Raw genomic sequence first — 19491 nt, forward strand, 5'->3', positions numbered from 1 at the left:
TAAGACATGCCTTATGAAGAATTTCGCTCTGGTCCCTGGGAGAGGGACAGGAGCTACAATGGATTTCGCCCTGGTCCCTGACTGAGGGACAGGAGCGATTTTGCATATTTGGTCCACTTTTCTTCATGTTTGTGCCTTCAAATTATATTCAACTGGTAAAATGCATCTCCTTGGACCTCTTTAAATCGTCAAGTTGTTAAAATCCTGCAAGGACACAACAATGTCTGATTTTAAGCTCCGGTCCTTCACTGAGGGACAGGAGCGATTTTGCTTCTTGAGGCATTTCTGTGTTCGTGAAATTCTTCAATTTATATTCAACGGAAAGATCACGCCTTTCTTTACTGCTTCCATTCGAAAAAATCATCTTGATCCTGCAGAGATAGTAAGATTTTTGAAAACGAGCTCCGGTCCTTCACTGAGGGACAGGAGCGATTTTGCTCCTACAGGCCAAAATATCATGATTTCACAAGTTTAATCACTTCACAAGGCAAAAACAAATCATTCCCGATGCCCGGGATCAAATATCAAAAAACTCAAAATTTGGTCAAACATACTCAATTGGACAAAATTCACAATTTCATCATTCACACTTAGACAAATTTAGGACTATGCATTCAAAATTCCAATTGAAAATAGACAATTCTGGCGAATTCACTTTATTCAAAATTGCATCCTACGAAAGGAAGCTCAAAAAGCTCTCAAGACTGACTGGATTCTGGCCTGAAAACGTCAAAATGAAAAACCCTAAGGCTTGACCCTAATCCAGACAACTGACAAACTAAACCAAAACCCTAAAAAGCAAAGCGAAAACGAGCAAAACGAGCAAAAACATGGGTCCCCATTTGCAATGGGGCGATGTGTGAAAACGTCACAACACCTACCTGAAATGACACAAAGAATCAACTGAAACACCCAGGAGATGCACAAACTTCAATTGTATGAGTGACCCCAATGCATGTATGGAGGTTAGAATTCGCTGAATGTCAAGAGGGGAGAAGGTTTCCCACCAGTCACACTCAGAAATAAGTTAACAGAGCATATAAGAGAGGAGCCACAAAACATACACCTATGATGAAGGTAAAGAAACATACACAACATACATAAGTTTGAAGGAAGGCAAGAATGGTTATTTTCAATTCATTATAAGGCCAATGGCCAAACTTATAGTTGCATAAATGCAAGATAAATACAAGAGAAGTGAAAGAGCATGGAATAGCTCAAGCCAGCAGGGAGAGAACCCTTTACAATGAGGCTTAACAACCTTTATATAGAAAAATGGCTACAAGAGTGATCATGACCCCTGTGTGTCAGTATGGGAGTGTAGGGAAATGCATGCACTTGACTTCTATACATGCAAGCAACCTAGCTATACCCTGAAAAGGCAACCCTGAGAAGGGTGGATTGACTGACCTTCCAAAGTTAGAGCATGCAGACATGACATAAGTTACCACAACAAGCATGGCCCCCTACCTCTCCTGATGGAAATCTTGCCAAAAACATTAAATGCACCCTTGTGGCTCCACAAAAGAAGGTGTTTAAGTCACAAAAGTTGTCGGAGCATTTAAAGCTTTGAGTCTTGATCACGCCATCCAGAATTGTTGCTAGTTGGAAAGAAGTCCGAGGACTTCGGAAACTCGGGTTTTTGAAGTGGGGAAGACAAGGAAATAACTTAGGAACCTCGGGGCTCCGGGAAGGAGAAAAGAGAGCAGCAGGGAACTTTGGGTTGTGGAGATCCGGGGAACTGAAAAAAGGGCTAAGGAAGGAACTTCGGAACCTCGGGGTTTCGGAGTTCCGGGGAATTGACAAGAGGCAAGGAAAAGGCAGGACTTAGCAAAGGAACTTCGGAACCTTTGGGTTCCGGAGTTCTGGGGAAGGGAAGAAGAAGAGAAAGGAACTTTGGAACCTTGGGGTTCCGGAGTTCCGAAGAACAGAAGAGGAGGGGAAGAAAGGGAGGAACTTCAGAACCTTGAGGTTTCGGGAAAAGAAAGGAGAGGCAGCAAAGGGAAGGAACTTCAGAATCTGGGGTTTCCGGAGTTCCAGGTAAGGGAAGAAAACGAAGAGGGAACTTCGGACCCTCGGGGTTCCGGAGTTCTGGGGAAAGGAAGAAAACGAAGAGGGACCTTCGGAAGCTCGGGGTTCCGGAGTTCCGGAGAAGGAAAACAAGAGAAGGCAAAGAGAAGGAACTTCGGAACCTCAGGGTTCCGGAGTTCCAGAGAAAGAAAGGAAGAAAAGGCCAAGAGAGGAACTTCCTCCGGACAAGGCAACACCTCACACTTCATGATTCTTCTGCTTTCTCCTTGACCAACTAGGGCAGTGCTGGTCCATGGATCGTATCTCTGATTGGTTCTTACTGATGGACCAAGGGTGTCATAAAATGACAACAGTAAGTTCTCCTCACTCAATTTACTTCAAAGCATTTTATCATCATTCATCAAGGCTTTTTCATCGTCACTCAACAAGGAATTGAGATTGGATGATCACTTTCAAGCTCTTCAAACATTTGACTTTCACAAGGTGTGGACCTTAGCAAGTTAGGGAGAAATGCATCCTAGGCCGGGGATTTGAGCATACAAAGGAAGTAATACTCCTTGGTTGTAGATTTGTGCATGTCAAGGAAAATTTTCATCATGGCTGCGGATTTTACCAAGCAAGGGAAGATTGCAAGGAAGGCCATGGATTTGAGCATGCCAAGGAAGAATGTAAGGATGGCTATGGATTTTGGCCAATCAAGGAAGAATGTGGGTGACTTGACATTTCCTTGTTATAGTTGTTCTAATTATTAAGTCACCCAAATTATATGCTTCACTTATTCCTTGAAGTCATGGATTTGTGAAGGTCAAAGGCTGATTAATCACTTCACCTCTAACCTGATTTGAGCATTGAGTGCACACTTTGTCTCATCATGATGCTGATTTCACCTTTGGTGAAGACTTTATCTTTGGATTTCCAAGGAAAACAACTGATACTTCAATTTCATTCCTTCACTCATCTCTCATCTTCACTTATCATCCTCTATAGGGACATAGATTTGCTTGAGGATTATTCAATCACCCCGAGCATCCATCACAGAATTCATGCCTTGACTTAGCCATTTATTGCCTGAAGGTTATATTGCGAAGCCTTACTCAATGAAGACCTTGACTCCTATCCAAATATTAAAGCACTTTGACAAAAGGAAGCTGAAGGTTGTTTGCTCATCCTAGTCTGAGATATGGAAATGCTGACTTGATCACATCCTGACAATCAAAGGCACTGCCTCTTCTCACAAGCAAAAGGTTGAAGGCTCGAAATATTGCCAAGCTAGACAACTAAGCCAAGACAACTATGCTACGAAGCAAAAAAGTGGGGGTCCCTATTTGCAATGGGGTGATGTGTGAAAATGTCACAACACATACCCTGCTCGATTTCCTTCACTTGTGAGAGCTGAACCTACCATAGATATCTCTCTTTTGCATATCTGTACATGCTAGTTGAAGTGACCTTTGGAGGAGAGGGACTTTGGATGAGAAAAGTACTGATAAATGGTACTGATTTATTTCTCATTAAGTTCTTTTTCAAAGCCAAGGACTACAGAACTTATGCAAATATGAACCTTTTCATCTGCTTCTCGCTCTTGTTTCTTTTGTATTAAGATAACCTTTCGTAGGTATGAACACAATTCTTTTGTTTCTATAGTCATCACTCCAAAGAAACATAATGTAATAAATTCAACATCTTATTTGCTACTGCTGATGAAATAGATGCACAAAGTCCATTTTTGCTTTCAACTGCTATCAGAATAGGAGCTCTAGTTTTTTTTATTTGGTACGGACACGGTTCTTTCCTCTTAACCATTTTCCAATTTTTCTATAATTGTATTCTGATGTAGCCTTTCTGATTTTGACTCAGCCCGGAGTTTTCTATATTTTGTCTGCAGTATTATTTCCTCGCTCTCGTTAACCTTCTCTTCCATGGTAAGAGATTTTGTTTCAAAGGTTAAATAAGTTCTGAGGCCCTGTTTTCATATCATCTATCATGATAATATTTCTTGTTTTCTTTTTAGCAAATTTATATGAGAAACTTACAAACCAGTTTCTCTAAGGCATTTTATGACTTGAATTCATTTTTGAATGAAATTGCAGTCTGTTACAAAGCTAAATTCACAGTAGGGTAAGATTGACATAAATATTATTTTTAGGCTCCTGGAGTAAAATTCTAGCATATCCTTTTGTACAAAAGTATTGTGCATTCCAATGTTTTTCTGCCTTGAAATTCTACAAAATGTTGCGTTTTCAACATGTACAATGTCAATGAACATCTTCGTGTTGAATTTTCAAATCAAACTAACACTATTTTTACCCTGCTTTTAAGCCCTTTAGAATAATGATTTTCAAAAAAGAATTATCATGATGAGCATTGCTTGTGCCATGCTATTGTTGTAAAGGCATGCTAATGTAAAAGTTCAGATTGTTTGATATTGTTCTTCTCCACATATTTGATAATTTGCTTACATTATGGCAGATGTCTGATTAGTTTCATTTGTCCTTCAAAGTAATTAATGTGAATATCATTGTTTTTAATTGGGTACTTCTTGAGTTGTCTACCCAGAAAAACATGTATGAATAAAAGATTGAATGAACTGTTCAGAAGATGGGATTTACATCTATAGAGCTTTGACTGTTGAAAACAAATGTATGTTTTCCATGCAGATTATTGGATTATATTGTGCTAGAATGCTCCGTCTCACATATGTTCCTCCTTTTCTATTTCTAACAAATAGAGAGTTTTTAATAATTTTTTGGTATTAATGTTCATTGTTTTAGCATTCATATCATGATCAGCATTTTCCTTTGTTACCATCTGGATTTATGTTTTGTCTTGCAAAACCACCAGGGAGTTCTACAGTGTTTAAGCTGCATTATTGTCTATTTGTGTCAGAAGTAACTTGGAACTGCCTGTGGAGAATGTGTCTTTGCAATCTGGTTTATTTTCATAGCTAATAGTGCTTTTGATGACAGGAAACTAATGGCTAAAGTGTTTCCTGGATTAAGACCCTGGGAAATTCTAAATATGGAACAAATTATGGATGATGTCACATATGCTGGGTGGTACCGTGAACCACTTGGTTCTTACAATACAGGTCCACCATTTGCAGAGCGACAAATGGATATGCCAACAAACTATATATTTTATCATCTTCCAGAGGTGCTGATTCTTGTTTCTTTCTATTGATTTTTATGTGTTTGTTAAATGATATTTTTCATTTCCTTAACATCAAAAATTGGTTATTATTCTGCTTGTTTTAGGGTTTCTTTATTAACAACATTTATGAACACTAGTGATGTGTCCCATGTTGATGTTTTAAAAACAAAATAGAACACAATATATTATTCTATTAGAAATTGGGATAATGATTACAAATAGGTCCATCCTTATATAGAGTCCGAAGATGAAATGGATAAAATGACACATGTAAAGGACAACATTAAAGAGATCAGATTTTCATTCCATGATAGTTACTAATGTTGTTTTTGGATTAGATTGTGCAAGAGTCTGAATAACAACACACACATGATATGACATACATTTTAAAAATAGTAAAAAGGAAATAAAAATAACCACTTAAGTCACTAAGTTGAATTAATTACAAAGGTAACCCATATCATCTAATACATAGTGACAAACAAACCAATCTGCCTGGACTTATTTTTCTGGTCAACAGCTTTTCTTTGAAACCTTAGTCACTGCGTTCGCCGAATTTTTGGCTTCAGGTTCGAGATTCGGCGAACCTATAAAAAAAGTATGAAGTTTGGAAAAATTCGTCTCAAATTTGGGGGGATGTTTTTTCCGTTGGCAGAGTAACAGTTCCCAGTTGCCGCCAAGAGGGATGAGGGCCTCTGAAGGGCTGTAGACGGGCCACTGAATGGCTACAGACAGACGCAATGCCTTGCTGCAGGCAGGGCTTTTGAGATGGCCGCGTTGGCAGCTTTGCTCAAATATAAACATTCATATAAATCTTAATATTAAAAAGACTTTATTGACAAATTTTTAAAAAACTATTAAAAAATTAAAGCAAAACTTTTAAGACGTGATGCCTTGCTGGGTAGGGTTTGGAAACGGCATGCAATGTGATGCCTTTACGCGATGTGATTTTAATTAATATTAAAAAATTAAACCAAAATTTTATGGATATAAATATAAACTCTATCTTGGTAAACATTTTAACATATTAATATTTTAGAAATGTTCTTTTAATTATTAATATATAAAATTAGACAATATAAATTTATATATTTAAACTAAATTAAACAAATTTAATATTGATTATTAAGTTATTAACATATTTTTTAGATATATTATTTATATTTAAAAAAAAATCAAATTTATATAAAATGAATTTAATATCGATTTTTTTTCTCCTATCGAATTTCATCCGAATTTTAATGTTGGCGAATTCAAACTCGAACTCGAACGTGGTGACTTAGATATAAACCATGTAGAACTCCATCAGGCTGCCTTGTAACCCTTGTAAAGGTGTGGCTCCTGAGTTGAATTCTCAAACTGAATTGCCACCTTGTAAGACACCAAGGAATATTACCCAATTTGATCCAACTAAGATGTTGTGTCTGTCAGTTTTGCTTTTCAGAAAGTAGTATCCAAACAGGAAATAATATATATAGGAAATGCATCGCTGTTAATAGTCTTAATTAAAAACAAAGAGAGCAGAAGTCTGATAGAAATAATAGCTTGCACCTTTTATTGTATCTCACCCCTTACAGGTCATGTATATCATAGTTTTAAAACTCGTGGACTCGCCACGGACTTGCGAGTCCATGGGAGCCACGAGTTGATTCGCCAAGGACTCGCGATGCGAGTCCTGGCGAGTCCATCTGAAAGACTTGCGAGTCTTTTGCATGGACTCGCGAGTCTTTCAAATGGACTCGCGCGACCCAGAAAAAAGTCATGCAAGCTTTAAAATTGAGTTTTTAAAAATCTTTTTTGCCTTCATTTGGCATAACTAAGGGAGTGAAAAATAAAATAAAAATAACACCCGACGCCTTTATAAAATAATAAAAGTATTTTTGGCCTCGCGGGGCGCTGTCCCTCGACCCCGCCCTGTATCGCGATAGGGAGCGCGCAAGGGGCGATGCCCCTTGACCCCAACTTGGGGGTGCTGCCCCGAAACCCCCGTCGAAAAATATAGGGGGAAATTGAGCCAATGGAAGTAGGGAAAATTTAACCTCTGAGTCTGATTAGGCTCCATATAAAAGCATAATTAGCATTGAAGAAATCTTGGTATTATACATTTTAGAGTTGAAAGTCTGAAACTATGAGTATGTGACATGTGTAATGTTTCAATTATGGCTCTTATGTTTTCGAAATGCATTAATTTCTTTATGTTTTTTTGTCAAACTACCGTTTTTTTTTTGCCGAGTCCTTGCCGAGTCTTTCACGAGTCTGAGTCTGAGTCCAAATTTTTGGTTTGCCGAGTCTGTGGCGAGTCCGAGTTTTTCAACTATGATGTATATGATGATATTGACTGCTCCCGGTAACTGCCAGATAATTTCTTCTTGCATATGAGTTTCCTGTCTATCCATCAGATGTCTGTCAATCCCGATATTGGGAATATCTTTTCTTCATCTCAGTTAGAATCACCACAAAGGCATAATGGGCATAATACGACTTCAGATCACCACATCTCACTCCAATGTGCAAGTTGAAACCTCTGTTCAGGGAATAATTCATTCTGATACAAGAACTGCTTCAGCGTATCGACTTATTCAACAAGATGTCCAACTCGAAAGCATAGCCTCTGTTTGAAAATATACTCATTCACCACCAATTTGTATAGTCTTCCCTGCAGACGTTCATATTAAGAAGGATTCAGCCAACAAATGCCAATCATGAGGAACACCATTGCAATTACCAGTTTGAGTGATTCGTTCGAACATAAAGAATTCAATATAGATATTGCTCAGGAAATGAAAGTTCCCATCAAATACTCAAGTTCCATGATTGCCCACAACGGCCCATCAACCTTAGAATACATTTGATATCCATTTTCTCAAAATACTGCAACCTTTCTTATAACTTTCACAAATTCCATGGACTCCAATAAACTCACCTGAAAAATCAGTGTGATCCTTCCAAGGCCATTTAGGCCAGATATCTCACTGACAAAAATGGTACTTCGGGTTTTAAACAATGTTTCCTTTTCTGCCAAACTCCAATCCCAAAATGAAAAATATAGCACTATTATTCCCCTGCAACAGTTCTGCCGGTTATCTGTTAAGTGACTTTATTAGATTAAGTCTTAAGTCACTTTATTTATTAATTATTTAATATTTTCTGTAATTTTGTTAATTTTAAGAAAAATATTAAATAATTAATATTAATATTATCTTTTATCAACTTAGCCTTGGAATAGGGGACATTACACACCTCCTCGAACTCTCAAATCACGGATCTTTCAAATCATTGGATGACAATCCATGTTTGAGCAGCATCCACAATGTTCCATCAAGTTGTCTCATAACCCTCATAAAGGTATGACTCCCAATATCTATAGAACTCCCAAACTATTGTGAGGACCATCCATATTGAACTTCATCTACATTGGGTTCCTTATGTCTTCAAAGTGCGGGGTTCTTTAAAATGCATACAAAGCAAATTCTTCACCATTTTCAGCATCTAGAGGGTCTTTAAAAATGGCTACATTAGCTTCATTTAGTTTTTCTTTGAGCTTTTCTTTCAGAATATCATTTGCCTGAATTTTACAGTCCCAATTTTTGTGGCTTATTTTCTTGGAATAGTAGCATTTAGTTCCTTCATTGTTATCTGATCTTCTATGTTTTGTGTATAACGCTGTCTCAGTTTGAGAATAATCCTTAATATCTCCTGCGATTGTCGTCTTTTCTTCAATTAGGAGAGCTGAAATTAGGATAGCTAATTAATAGTAAATATGACATTGCTGAATTTTTGAGGCAAGTTAACAAAATGGCTTTGACATCCTCATCATCTATTGTAGCATTGACTTCTACTAGTTGTTGAAGCAGAGATCTCAGATTGTTTATGTGGTTAGACATAGTGACTCTGTCTGCCATCTTGAATTTGAAAAGCTTAAGTTATAGTGAAAATTTTGCATTAACCATTTTTGCTCCAAACAGTGCATTCAAATTTACCTAGGTTTCCTTAGAAGATTTTGTTGTGTCTACATCTTGCAATTCAGAATCAGAGATAGCAAAACCAATAATGGCTTTGGCTTTATCATCTCTAATAGAATAGGAACCAATATGTGGAGCACAAACAATCATTATATGAAATCCAAAAATGCTCCCAAACACTTCCTTTTACATTCTCACACAATGTTGAGTTGGTGCAAGCAAACAGATACTGAACCCAGCAGCACATCCAAACCTGAAAACACAGTCTCGAGATAGATCATTTAAATCCATGCTTGCGGCACACCTAAACACCTTAAACATGTGATGAGGTAGTATACAGACAATATAAACAAGTCCTTCAAACCGTTGGAACAAATATTGAAGTGCAGAGAAGTGCAGAGCTTTCTTCTGACCCATTCCGTCAGGCAGTAATACCAACTTCACTTGCAATCCCCTGAAACTTCTACCTAAGCTTTTGTGATCTCAGGTGAGAAACATATGTACTTCACATCTTCCTCTGTCTTGCTTCCAAACCGTGAAACCATTTCTTTAAATGTAGAGAAATGTGGTACATTTTTCAGGACTTGTATGACGCCTTTCCTGCCTTGGCCTTAACCAAACATCTTCAAACTACTTGCAAACTTGAACTTTAGAAGATAAGGTGCAGTAGTGAACAAAAACAAATGGTACTAATTTCTAATCTTCCAATTTCTAGCCTTCCATCATCATTCTAGCCTTCCATTGTTACTGCTCTTCTAAATTGTTCCATTGTCATCATCATACAGTTGACATCAATGACAACATATGCAACAACAAGTGTTTTCTCTACTCTTTTAGTTTGCTATTATTAGTGTTAGGTGAGTCATGTCATGTTTATCCTTTTGCATGGGTTCATTCTTTGATTTTTATATGAGGAGATGAACCTTTTTGTAATTGGTATCCTGTTAGTTAATAGAATATTAAAATATTGCGTTCTATTAATTTTTATAATACAATCAATTCCACAACAATCCATGTGTCGTCATATGGGAGGGAACCGATCAAGTCAAAGATGAAATCAAGGCTTATCACTCTTTACCATGTTTGACAAGAACCTTGGCCAAACTAGGTTCCGTTCAATCTAGGTACTGATCTTGGTTCTTGGCCTGGGAACACCTAGGGTCTTACCCTAGGCCTATGGAATCAACCTAGGTATGTCTAGGGTTAAGGTATATGTGAACATACTTGAGCTGAATCCATGGGGCAAATCTAGTTAGAACTTGCTTGGGAATCACAAAAGGTATTATTTTAATGAAAAAAACAAAACTAGAATAAAACTAAAACTAGTTAGAACTTGCTTGGGAATCACAAAAGGTATTATTTTAATGAAAAAAACAAAACTAGAATAAAACTAAAAACCCTAATCCACCCTAACAAACAACTTTCATTAGTATTAATAAAAAATAAGGTAGTGAGGCTTCTACATAGAATCACTCACATAGCGTAGCTAGTGAGAGTGCCATTGATGTTGCATGTGATTCTAATGAACCACTTCATAACTTTAATGCTCTCAATGAAAAGCAGTATGAAAATTTGCATTGATTTTCTACTTGCACTAGTAGTAATATAAATTGCTTTGATTTATATTTAACATTTGACAATTTACATTGACTTATCACTATGTTACTAAATCGAATTTAAGTATGGGTACAGGTAGGTGGATATGGTATGCCGATACGACAATATGTTCAGGGAAGTTTGAGTGCATTCTAGGTATGTTAGTGCAAAAAATATATAAAAATCATATAAATATTTGCAGCTTAAAAAATTCTATATTTATATAAAACTAATATTGTATTAAATTTATCTTTTAACTATATTGGAATAATCTCTATTAGTAGAATACTATCTATATTATTTTAGTATTTTATTTTTTAATATATCTGAGAAAATATATAAGCAGTAACAAATATCTATACTAAAGGACCAGAAGCCAGGTCAAGCCTATGGAGGACCAGAATAAGATTATCTAGGAGGCGGTCAATCTCCATGACCACCTGATCCAGAAAGACATTGAAGCTGCCCATATCTTGAAGGAATTACAGTAGCTCTTTTTGGTTCCTTGGCACTGTTTTGTCTTATGTTGTGTTGTTGATGTTTGGTTGCTGGCTTGTTGTGTGTGTATTATGGTTGAACTCAACTATACTGAACCTGGGAGAAAAAAATGCTAATCGCCAAAACCAAAGTGGCAACATAGGCTTTTCAATTTTCACTGTCTCTCATAGTTCACTCATCCCAAGTATCATTTACTATATCCACAAATCTCTTGTATCACCTATTTGCTATTTATTATTAAACATAATTTTTAAAAATTCCAAACCTAATCACTCTAATATCCATGTCAACACCTCACCTCCATTTATCATAAGGTTCCAAATTCCTTTTCTCGTCCTTGCAACTCCCTTGGTACTATGTTTGAAGACTAGTTGTTTGGATCTCAATTGTTCAAATGCAGCAATAGAAAAGCTCCTCTTTACAATCATCTACTTGAAAATCTAAGTAGACGGTTTGGGTATGGGGTTGGGTGGATTTTGTTTCCCGGATTGATTATGGTTGGATTGATATATATTTTGCCTAGGGTATCGAAACTTGATACGACAATGTTTATTCTTGGGTATGGGTATAGGTACAAGAATATATGTGTGTATGTATGTATGTTTAAGTTATTGAATCATTGGAAAATAAGGTCGATTTCAGGTATGTAACGTCCAGAATTGGAGTTGACACAAAAATGAACAAGATTTGTTTAGTTAGCAACTCTAGACCTCTAGCAAAACCCTAAATATAAAATTCTTTACTTTTGAAATGGCAAAAATAAAAAATCCTAAACATAATAGTTTGCATTATGGGTAATTTTGTTTCAAACAATAACTGCGATAGGAACTAGAATAAGTGATACTGAATAAGAATAATTGTCATATTGACAGGGGAAGGAGTGGGAGGAGCAATCCACAAATTTTGATGCAAATAAGAATAACATGCACTTTGATGGTGAAGGAGTGAACCCCTGTAGTTAATAATTAATATTATAAAATAATTTTAAAAAGTATTATACACTATATTAGTATATATCAGTAATCATATAACAAAATTATTAATTAAAACTAATATAAAATTTATAATGTATATATTTAATTTTTAATATATAATTATTATATTTAATTTATATATATATATATATATATATATATATATATATATATATATATATATGATTTTTTTTTGTATGGACATACCCAAATGTAACTAGTCCCCAATTGTTTTTTGTAGTATTGATTAAGTAATCGGGTACGTGTAGTTGGCTTCGTGCAAACGCATCGGGTTCGCCTGTGGGTACGCCTAGGTGCATCTAGGGTACACCCTATTCACATTGGGTATGCTGTGGATATACGCCCATGTACCCATTGTGCACTCGAGGTGTCTGGGGTGCTCTTAGGCATACCCATGGTGAACCCACAGGGAACCTGTTGGTCCCCTTTAACAAACGCCAAATCACTTTGAAATATTGTTTTTTTTTAACTTTTTCTTTTGATTGAAAGCCTAATACGCCCCATAAGGTATCATTTCGCCCTAGACAAAGCACATTTTGTCTCTTCACTCTCTTTTCTCATTTTGGCATTTTGAAGGGCAAGTGGTTGTTTTTCGAAGGGGATTGATTGAGGAGTGCTGAAGGAGGGAAGATAGCTTGAACAAAGGAGATTTAATCATCTAAGATAAGCGTTTTACCCTATTCTCTAGTCTTTTAACTTTTTTTTTCAAGATTTGATGAATTTTTTCAAGTTTTTTTTTTTAATATTTCTCTTTTAGAAAAAGAGAAACAAGTTTCACAATTTGTTATAATGGTTTTGGATCTTCGTTTTGAACTTCCGTAAGTTTGTACATCTTTTAGGCCTACATTTTTTTTTCTAATTTAAAATTGTGTAATTTCTTAGAATAGCAAAATCACATTGGAAGAATCGCTAGTAGTTCAAGTTCAGTGGGTGTGGGTGCAAACCAAAAATATGCAATCAATAAAGCATCTCCTTTATGGAGACATACTACAATTCTTGAACATATTCTAGGAGGTGGGGGATATCTTTGGAATCGTAATGAGTGTAGAACCAACTTTAAGAGCTCGTATTATTGTTATGTCCCCTTCTTAACCTGTTGAGTCAGTGGACCATTAGCATATCCAATTTGGTTCTTGTAGGCTAATGTGTTGGGGTTAGTGAACTTTGGATGCAATTTGTCGAGCAATTGGGTAGTATTTGATGTTTAGTTGAGCTTCTACCATTTTTATGAGCACAATACCCTTTTCACAAGTGAATTTGTGTTAGTCTTCCAATAATTACTATTTTTAGTAAGTCAGTTTTGAGCATTGACTGAGCCAGCTAGCAGGGTTCCTATTTTTAGTATTGTTGGTGAATTCAGTTTTGATGATTATCTCAACATTTCATATATTCCAGTGGTTTTAAATAAAATGATTATAAGTTTCAATTAATGAAGTTAAATTAAAGATTTAACTTTATTGCTATTTTAATTTTTTAAAGGACTATAGAGGCTAGTAATAAAATAAAAGAGGTGATTTATTCAAATGGACGAGCTTTTGTTATTTAATGCTACATTGGGACATTAAAAAGAAATTGACTTTTATTAACTAAAGGCAAAGTGAAAGGGGCCAAATTTGCCTGGAGAGCTATAAAAGGAATTTTGTGAAGCTCTTTTGGGATGCTAGGTTTGATATTGATATTGCTACTTCTTTTGGAGGATATTGCTTCTCTTTGGTTTGTGAGGACGAAAACCCTTGCAGGAGACATTCTCCACATTATTGAAAGATATAATTTAGAGAATTTATTGGTGTTTTCACTCAAGTTGCTAGTCCGGTTCGAGCTCGGGTTCTGGTTCACGGGTTTGGTCAAAATTCTTTTTGGGGGTTTGGGTTCATCAATACAAAAGGCATATAAAAAGCAATATATATATATATATATATATATATATATATATATATATATATATATATATATATATATATATATATATATATATATATATATATATATATATATGCAGCAGTAGTTAAGTTCAAAATACACCACTATGCTAATAGTCAAATAACATAGCAAAATACAAACAATATAAAACAATTCATTGAGGATGATGGATGGAAGAAGGCCATTATCTCCTGTGTGAAAATGCAAGCTATCACAGACTCACAAATGAAAGAGATCCAAGACTAGGTTGGAAATCATTTGTGAGAGTATTTATTTTTTCTCTAAAATTCTAAATACAATGCCATCTTCAATTAGCATTTGCTTGGTCACGAAGACAACACTCATGACTCAATCAATAGTCCAATTTCCTAAATAGTCTCTAGTTACACCCTATTCAATTGCTAAAGCCTCTCAATCGGTATTTAAGAGCAAGCTTGAAAAACTTGGATTTGGCAATGACTTGGCAAGCCCAAATTTTTTTAAAAACTCGGGACTCGCCAAAACTCGGCAACTTTATCGAACATTTGAAAATACATTTTTTTTAAAATATTATTCAAAAACACACATTTACACCAAATTTGTATAACATATACTGATTTCCGTGACATATAAATCAAAGTTTGAGTTAAATACATAGCATAAACCAAAAAACAAGTGCAACATATGAATAAGAGTTCAATACATATCAATGTATCATAGTGACATAGAGTCATAGAATCATAGACCACAAAACAACAACCTCTGAAATTCTGATTACATATCAAGTTCAAATTTTGGTATTAATGAAAATGAGAAATCATAAATTGCGCCTACGACTAAAGCTCATTTCAGATTGTTGCTGCTGGGGGGGTGGTGTTGAAGTAGTGGCAACATCCTCAACAGGTGCCTCGATAGGTGCCTTTGTTGCATGATCAACCTCGTGCTCCTCCTCCTCCTCCTCACGTGCTGCCACTTCTGCATCCCATTCCTCTCCCACCCTCCCCAACTCACTTAGCTGCTCAATAGTAAGGAATAGATCCAAATCATTATCAACATCATTGGGAGCAGCAACCCATTCTGTTGCATACAGATCAATGTCATCCAAGTCAAGTGTTTCATGTGAATCTTGCCCTAGCACCTTCTTCTCATGCAATCGAACGTTGTACCACACATAGACAAGATCATTCAAGCGTTGTTGAGTCAACCAATTGCGCTTTTTTGGATGTTCTCAAAAACACTCCAGTTGCGCTCACAACAAGAATCACTACAAGGCTGCTATAATATGTGGATGGCAAGCTTCTGAAGATTAGGCACTGTGGCACCATAATCTTCCCACCACAAATCTGCAAGGATAAAAAATGTCATTTATAACTTGTAAAGATTTTAACAATCTTAAAGAGAGAAATAAATGGTAAAATAAAATTAAACATATGTTTTATTTTACCTGGTCGTAAGGTGTCTCTCCTACGTTTGCAATCAGGTGAAGAAAACAATGCCCCCGTGGCCTTCTTATAGCTTTGCAACTCATCAAGTATCAGGTCTCGACGGTTCTCATCATCAACTAATCTCCGAATGCATGTGTCAAGGCCAATTCTAACCTCTGCATTTGCTTAGAAACTCGGGGAGTAAAAAAACTTGGGATTCAAGAAGTAGGCAGCAGCACGAATATGTTGATGGAATTGATGGTTCCACCTTTGATCAATTATGTGCCATATGGGTTCATACTTGGTCTTGTTTGACCCATACAAGTGTTGAATCGCCTCTTTGGCCTTATCCATGGCCTCGTATAGATACCCCATGGAGTCATGATCCCCATCCACCATTCGTAGCACCCTCACCAATGGTTCCGACACCTAGATATAAAAAATTTAACAAAATCAGCAGATTGAAATATTAAAAAATTAAATAATAAATCATCAATTAAAGTTTCAAAATTTACATTGATGATCTCCTCCACCATCTTGGCAAAATTAGAATAAAAAATGGCAACCACAACCTTCTCTACTTCAGGCTTTGTAGCATAAGGACTCCCCAATCATCTTTCACTCGCGAACATCCGCTTCAGGTTGGGCAATGTAGCAAGTATGCTCTGCAAGGTGAGGAAATTGGTAGCAAGGCATGTGACCCCCGATCGCACAAGATCCTTACCATCAGTGTGCTTTCTCATTAGATTCAGGACCCATGTGTGATTGTAGATGTATTTGGTGATATTCCTTCCATCTTCAACTTTCTTTACCCAGCTTAGTTTCCCTATGTCCTCAAGGAGCAAGTCAAGACAATGGGCAGCACAAGGGCTCCAAAATAATGCTGCATGTCTAGCCATTAGAAGTTTGCTGGCTGCCACATATGCAGCTGCATTATCAGTCACAACCTGGATAACATTCTGCACTCCCACGTCCATCACCACCTCATCCAACATGTTGCACAAGGTCTCTACTTTCTTCACGTCATTGGAGGCATCAATTGATTTAAAAAATACTAACTATCCCCCTGAAGCAGCTAGAAAGTTGATGAGTGTCCTATTCCTACCATCCGTCCACCCATAAGAAAGAATGGTGCAGCCATTCTTTTCCCAAATAGCCCTTTGCTCTTCCACTAATGCGTGAGTGTTTTGGTCCTCATCCTGCAATAACAGTCCACTTATCTCATAACAGCTTGGGGACTTGAACCCCTTACCTACCACGATCAATGCGGTGACCAATTGGTCCCAAGATGGACTAGAAACAACATTGAACAGAATATCGTTGTAGATCCAAAATTTAGCACACACCACCTTTGCTTGTTGGTGAGCCTCTTTATTCCATGCAGTGCCTAGCAATCGACGTTGTGCACCAGGAGTGTTACGTGGAACAAAGAAGTTTTCCATATGGCTGCCCACACTTCCCATTCCTCGTATCCGTGGCCCAAGGGAAGAACTAGATGCCCCCACATCTGTATGTGACCCTATAGAACTCAAATCTGCCCTTGGGGCTGCCATTGCCTCTGCTGTTCTCTTTTTTGTTGCCTTCCTTTGATCATATGCTTCAAGCATTGCTATTGCATCCCTCGTAACGTCTTCATGACACATCTTACATTTTTTGGTATCTCAGCATTCATTTTGTGCAAGTTGATATTTGAACTTGTTAATGCCACCTTTTATAATCTTAGTGCAATGGATACAAAGGAGATCTCCTCGTTTTGGACCTGGTGTCCCATGTTTCCAACAGGGGTCACTCTTTTTGCCACCAACTTTAACTGTAGAAGTAGAAGCCATTGTCTTTCAAAAAAAATTTGGAAAAGAACCTAGCAAAAGAGAGAGACGACATTTAGAGAACAATAACACTCTTATTCAATTATTACATTTCTATAAATCCTATCTATATCACAGTAAAAAAAATTATTATTTACAGTCACTGTAAAAAATTAATTCACTGTATAAATTTTTTACAGCGGCTGTATTAAAAAATAAAAAAATACAATCACTGTAAAACTAAAAATACAGTATCTGAGTATACTATTATTTTTATTTCACAGTCAGTCTTGGGCACAGTAGTTTCAATTTTTTACATGCTAGTTAGATTTTAAAATTTTAAAATTTTAAAATACAGTCACTTAAATTTTAAAATACAGTCACTTAAATTTTAAAATACAGTCACTGCTTTTAGTATTTACAGTGACGGTTATTAAAAAATACAAAAATTTACAGTGACTGTATTAAAAAATACAAAAATACAGTCACTGTAAAGCTAAAAATACAGTATCTGAGTATACTATTATTTTTATTTCACAGTCAGTCTTGGGCACAGTAGTTTCAATTTTTTACATGCTAGTTAGATTTTAAAATTTTAAAATACAGTCACTGCTTTTAGTATTTACAGTGACTGTTATTAAAAAATACAAATTTAAGTGACTGTATTTTAAAATTTTAAAATGTAACTAGCATGTAAAAAATTGAAACTACTGTGCCCAAGACTGACTGTGAAGTCATCAGCAGTTAAAATTGATGGAAACTCTGATAAAGTAAATATAACTAATCATAAATTAATCAAATTAATCGTAAATATAATAGTCATAAATTAATCATAAATATAAATCGATGGAAACTCTTTGTAGTCAAATTAATCGCAATGATGGTCATTCTTTGAAGTTTGATCAAACAAATTCTAGACAAAAAATAATCCAAAGCTAAATATAAATGGTGCAGAATCGCAGATTGCAGAAGAATTGAAGGACGGATGATGTAAAAATATTTAATATAGTGTAAAATTTTTTAGTCTAACACAGATTTGGAACCTGAAATTTGTTGTGTCACCTGATTTGTTTGCAAATGTGCCTTAATCACATCGCACGAATATGGCTGCCATCGTACGTCGCGTGAATGTGGCTCCCGTTGAAAAAAAAAAATGAAATCGCGAACTTTTTAGGGTTTTCTAGCCCTTAAAACATTTTTTTTGTTTTTCCTGCCGATTTTCTGGGCGATCTTCGACAGGTTTTAGCGATTTTTGAAGTGAAAACAAGCTGCGATTTTTTGTGAAACTCGTTGCCGATTTTATCAGTGAGTCACTCGTGCTGGGATATGACGCGTGGGTACTCGCGATTGTCCGATTGAATCGCTGAGTTTTTCAAGCTTGTTTAAGAGTAAGGATATAAGAGATTCACACACTGAGGATCCGTTAATATTGCAATTACAGTAGTCATATATCTAATCCAGAGTTGCAAATTCATATATCATCTTTTGGTTTCAAATTCTAACTTATTTGCTTTCCAAAGGAAAATATGATAACTTTTCATGTTTTTGGATCAACCATAGGATGAAAGGGCAATTTTCAAACGAATATATACATCTTTTGAAGTACAACATGAACATACATTTTAAATTCTTATTCCTTTCAACCCTCGTTTGTCTTTTATTTCTAGGTAAATTTCTGGTCCTCCAGGTCAATCATCTTTCTATTTCTACCTTGATCAGATTTTGTAATGTCCCCTTTTGGATTCTGTACTAAAAATCAGAAAAATTATAAAGTTAGGATTAGAGATGATACCTGATCAACTTAGGAACATAAGATTAAATATAGTTTCCTGCATATAACAATAAACCATATGCAAATGGATACATTCCTCTGATTAATAAACATGTAAGTTTAATATTATGGCATGAATTCCAATTTAATATAAACCAAGTGTTTCGAAGGAGGATACCATGAGGACAGCTTAAGAGTCTCTCCACCCAAGCCCAAGAGAGGTTGTTTCCTCCAACCCTCTTGCTCCACTTGGTGACTCTAACTGATCTCCTTATGCATCAACCTTCTTCCAGGTTTACTTAGCTTGTGGGTTTGGGATGAGGCTGTAACCAGGTTGCTAGACTCCTCAAGGTAAGTGCT

At 36.1% G+C, this 19491-nt stretch overlaps 1 protein-coding gene across 2 annotated transcripts in view; it reads left to right on the top strand.

The window, feature by feature from the left end:
• Window positions 1–19491, top strand: part of LOC131071192 (protein TIC 56, chloroplastic) — a 111416-nt gene that overhangs the window by 75387 nt on the left and 16538 nt on the right. For both annotated transcript variants that reach the window (XM_058006911.2, XM_058006910.2), the window contains one exon: window positions 4998–5184. In XM_058006911.2, the coding sequence (XP_057862894.1) occupies window positions 4998–5184 (187 nt within the window). The remainder of the gene's footprint in view (window positions 1–4997; window positions 5185–19491) is intronic.

The sequence above is a fragment of the Cryptomeria japonica genome, chromosome 7 (assembly GCF_030272615.1).
Source record: "Cryptomeria japonica chromosome 7, Sugi_1.0, whole genome shotgun sequence".
In the NCBI taxonomy this organism is placed as follows: domain Eukaryota; kingdom Viridiplantae; phylum Streptophyta; class Pinopsida; order Cupressales; family Cupressaceae; genus Cryptomeria; species Cryptomeria japonica.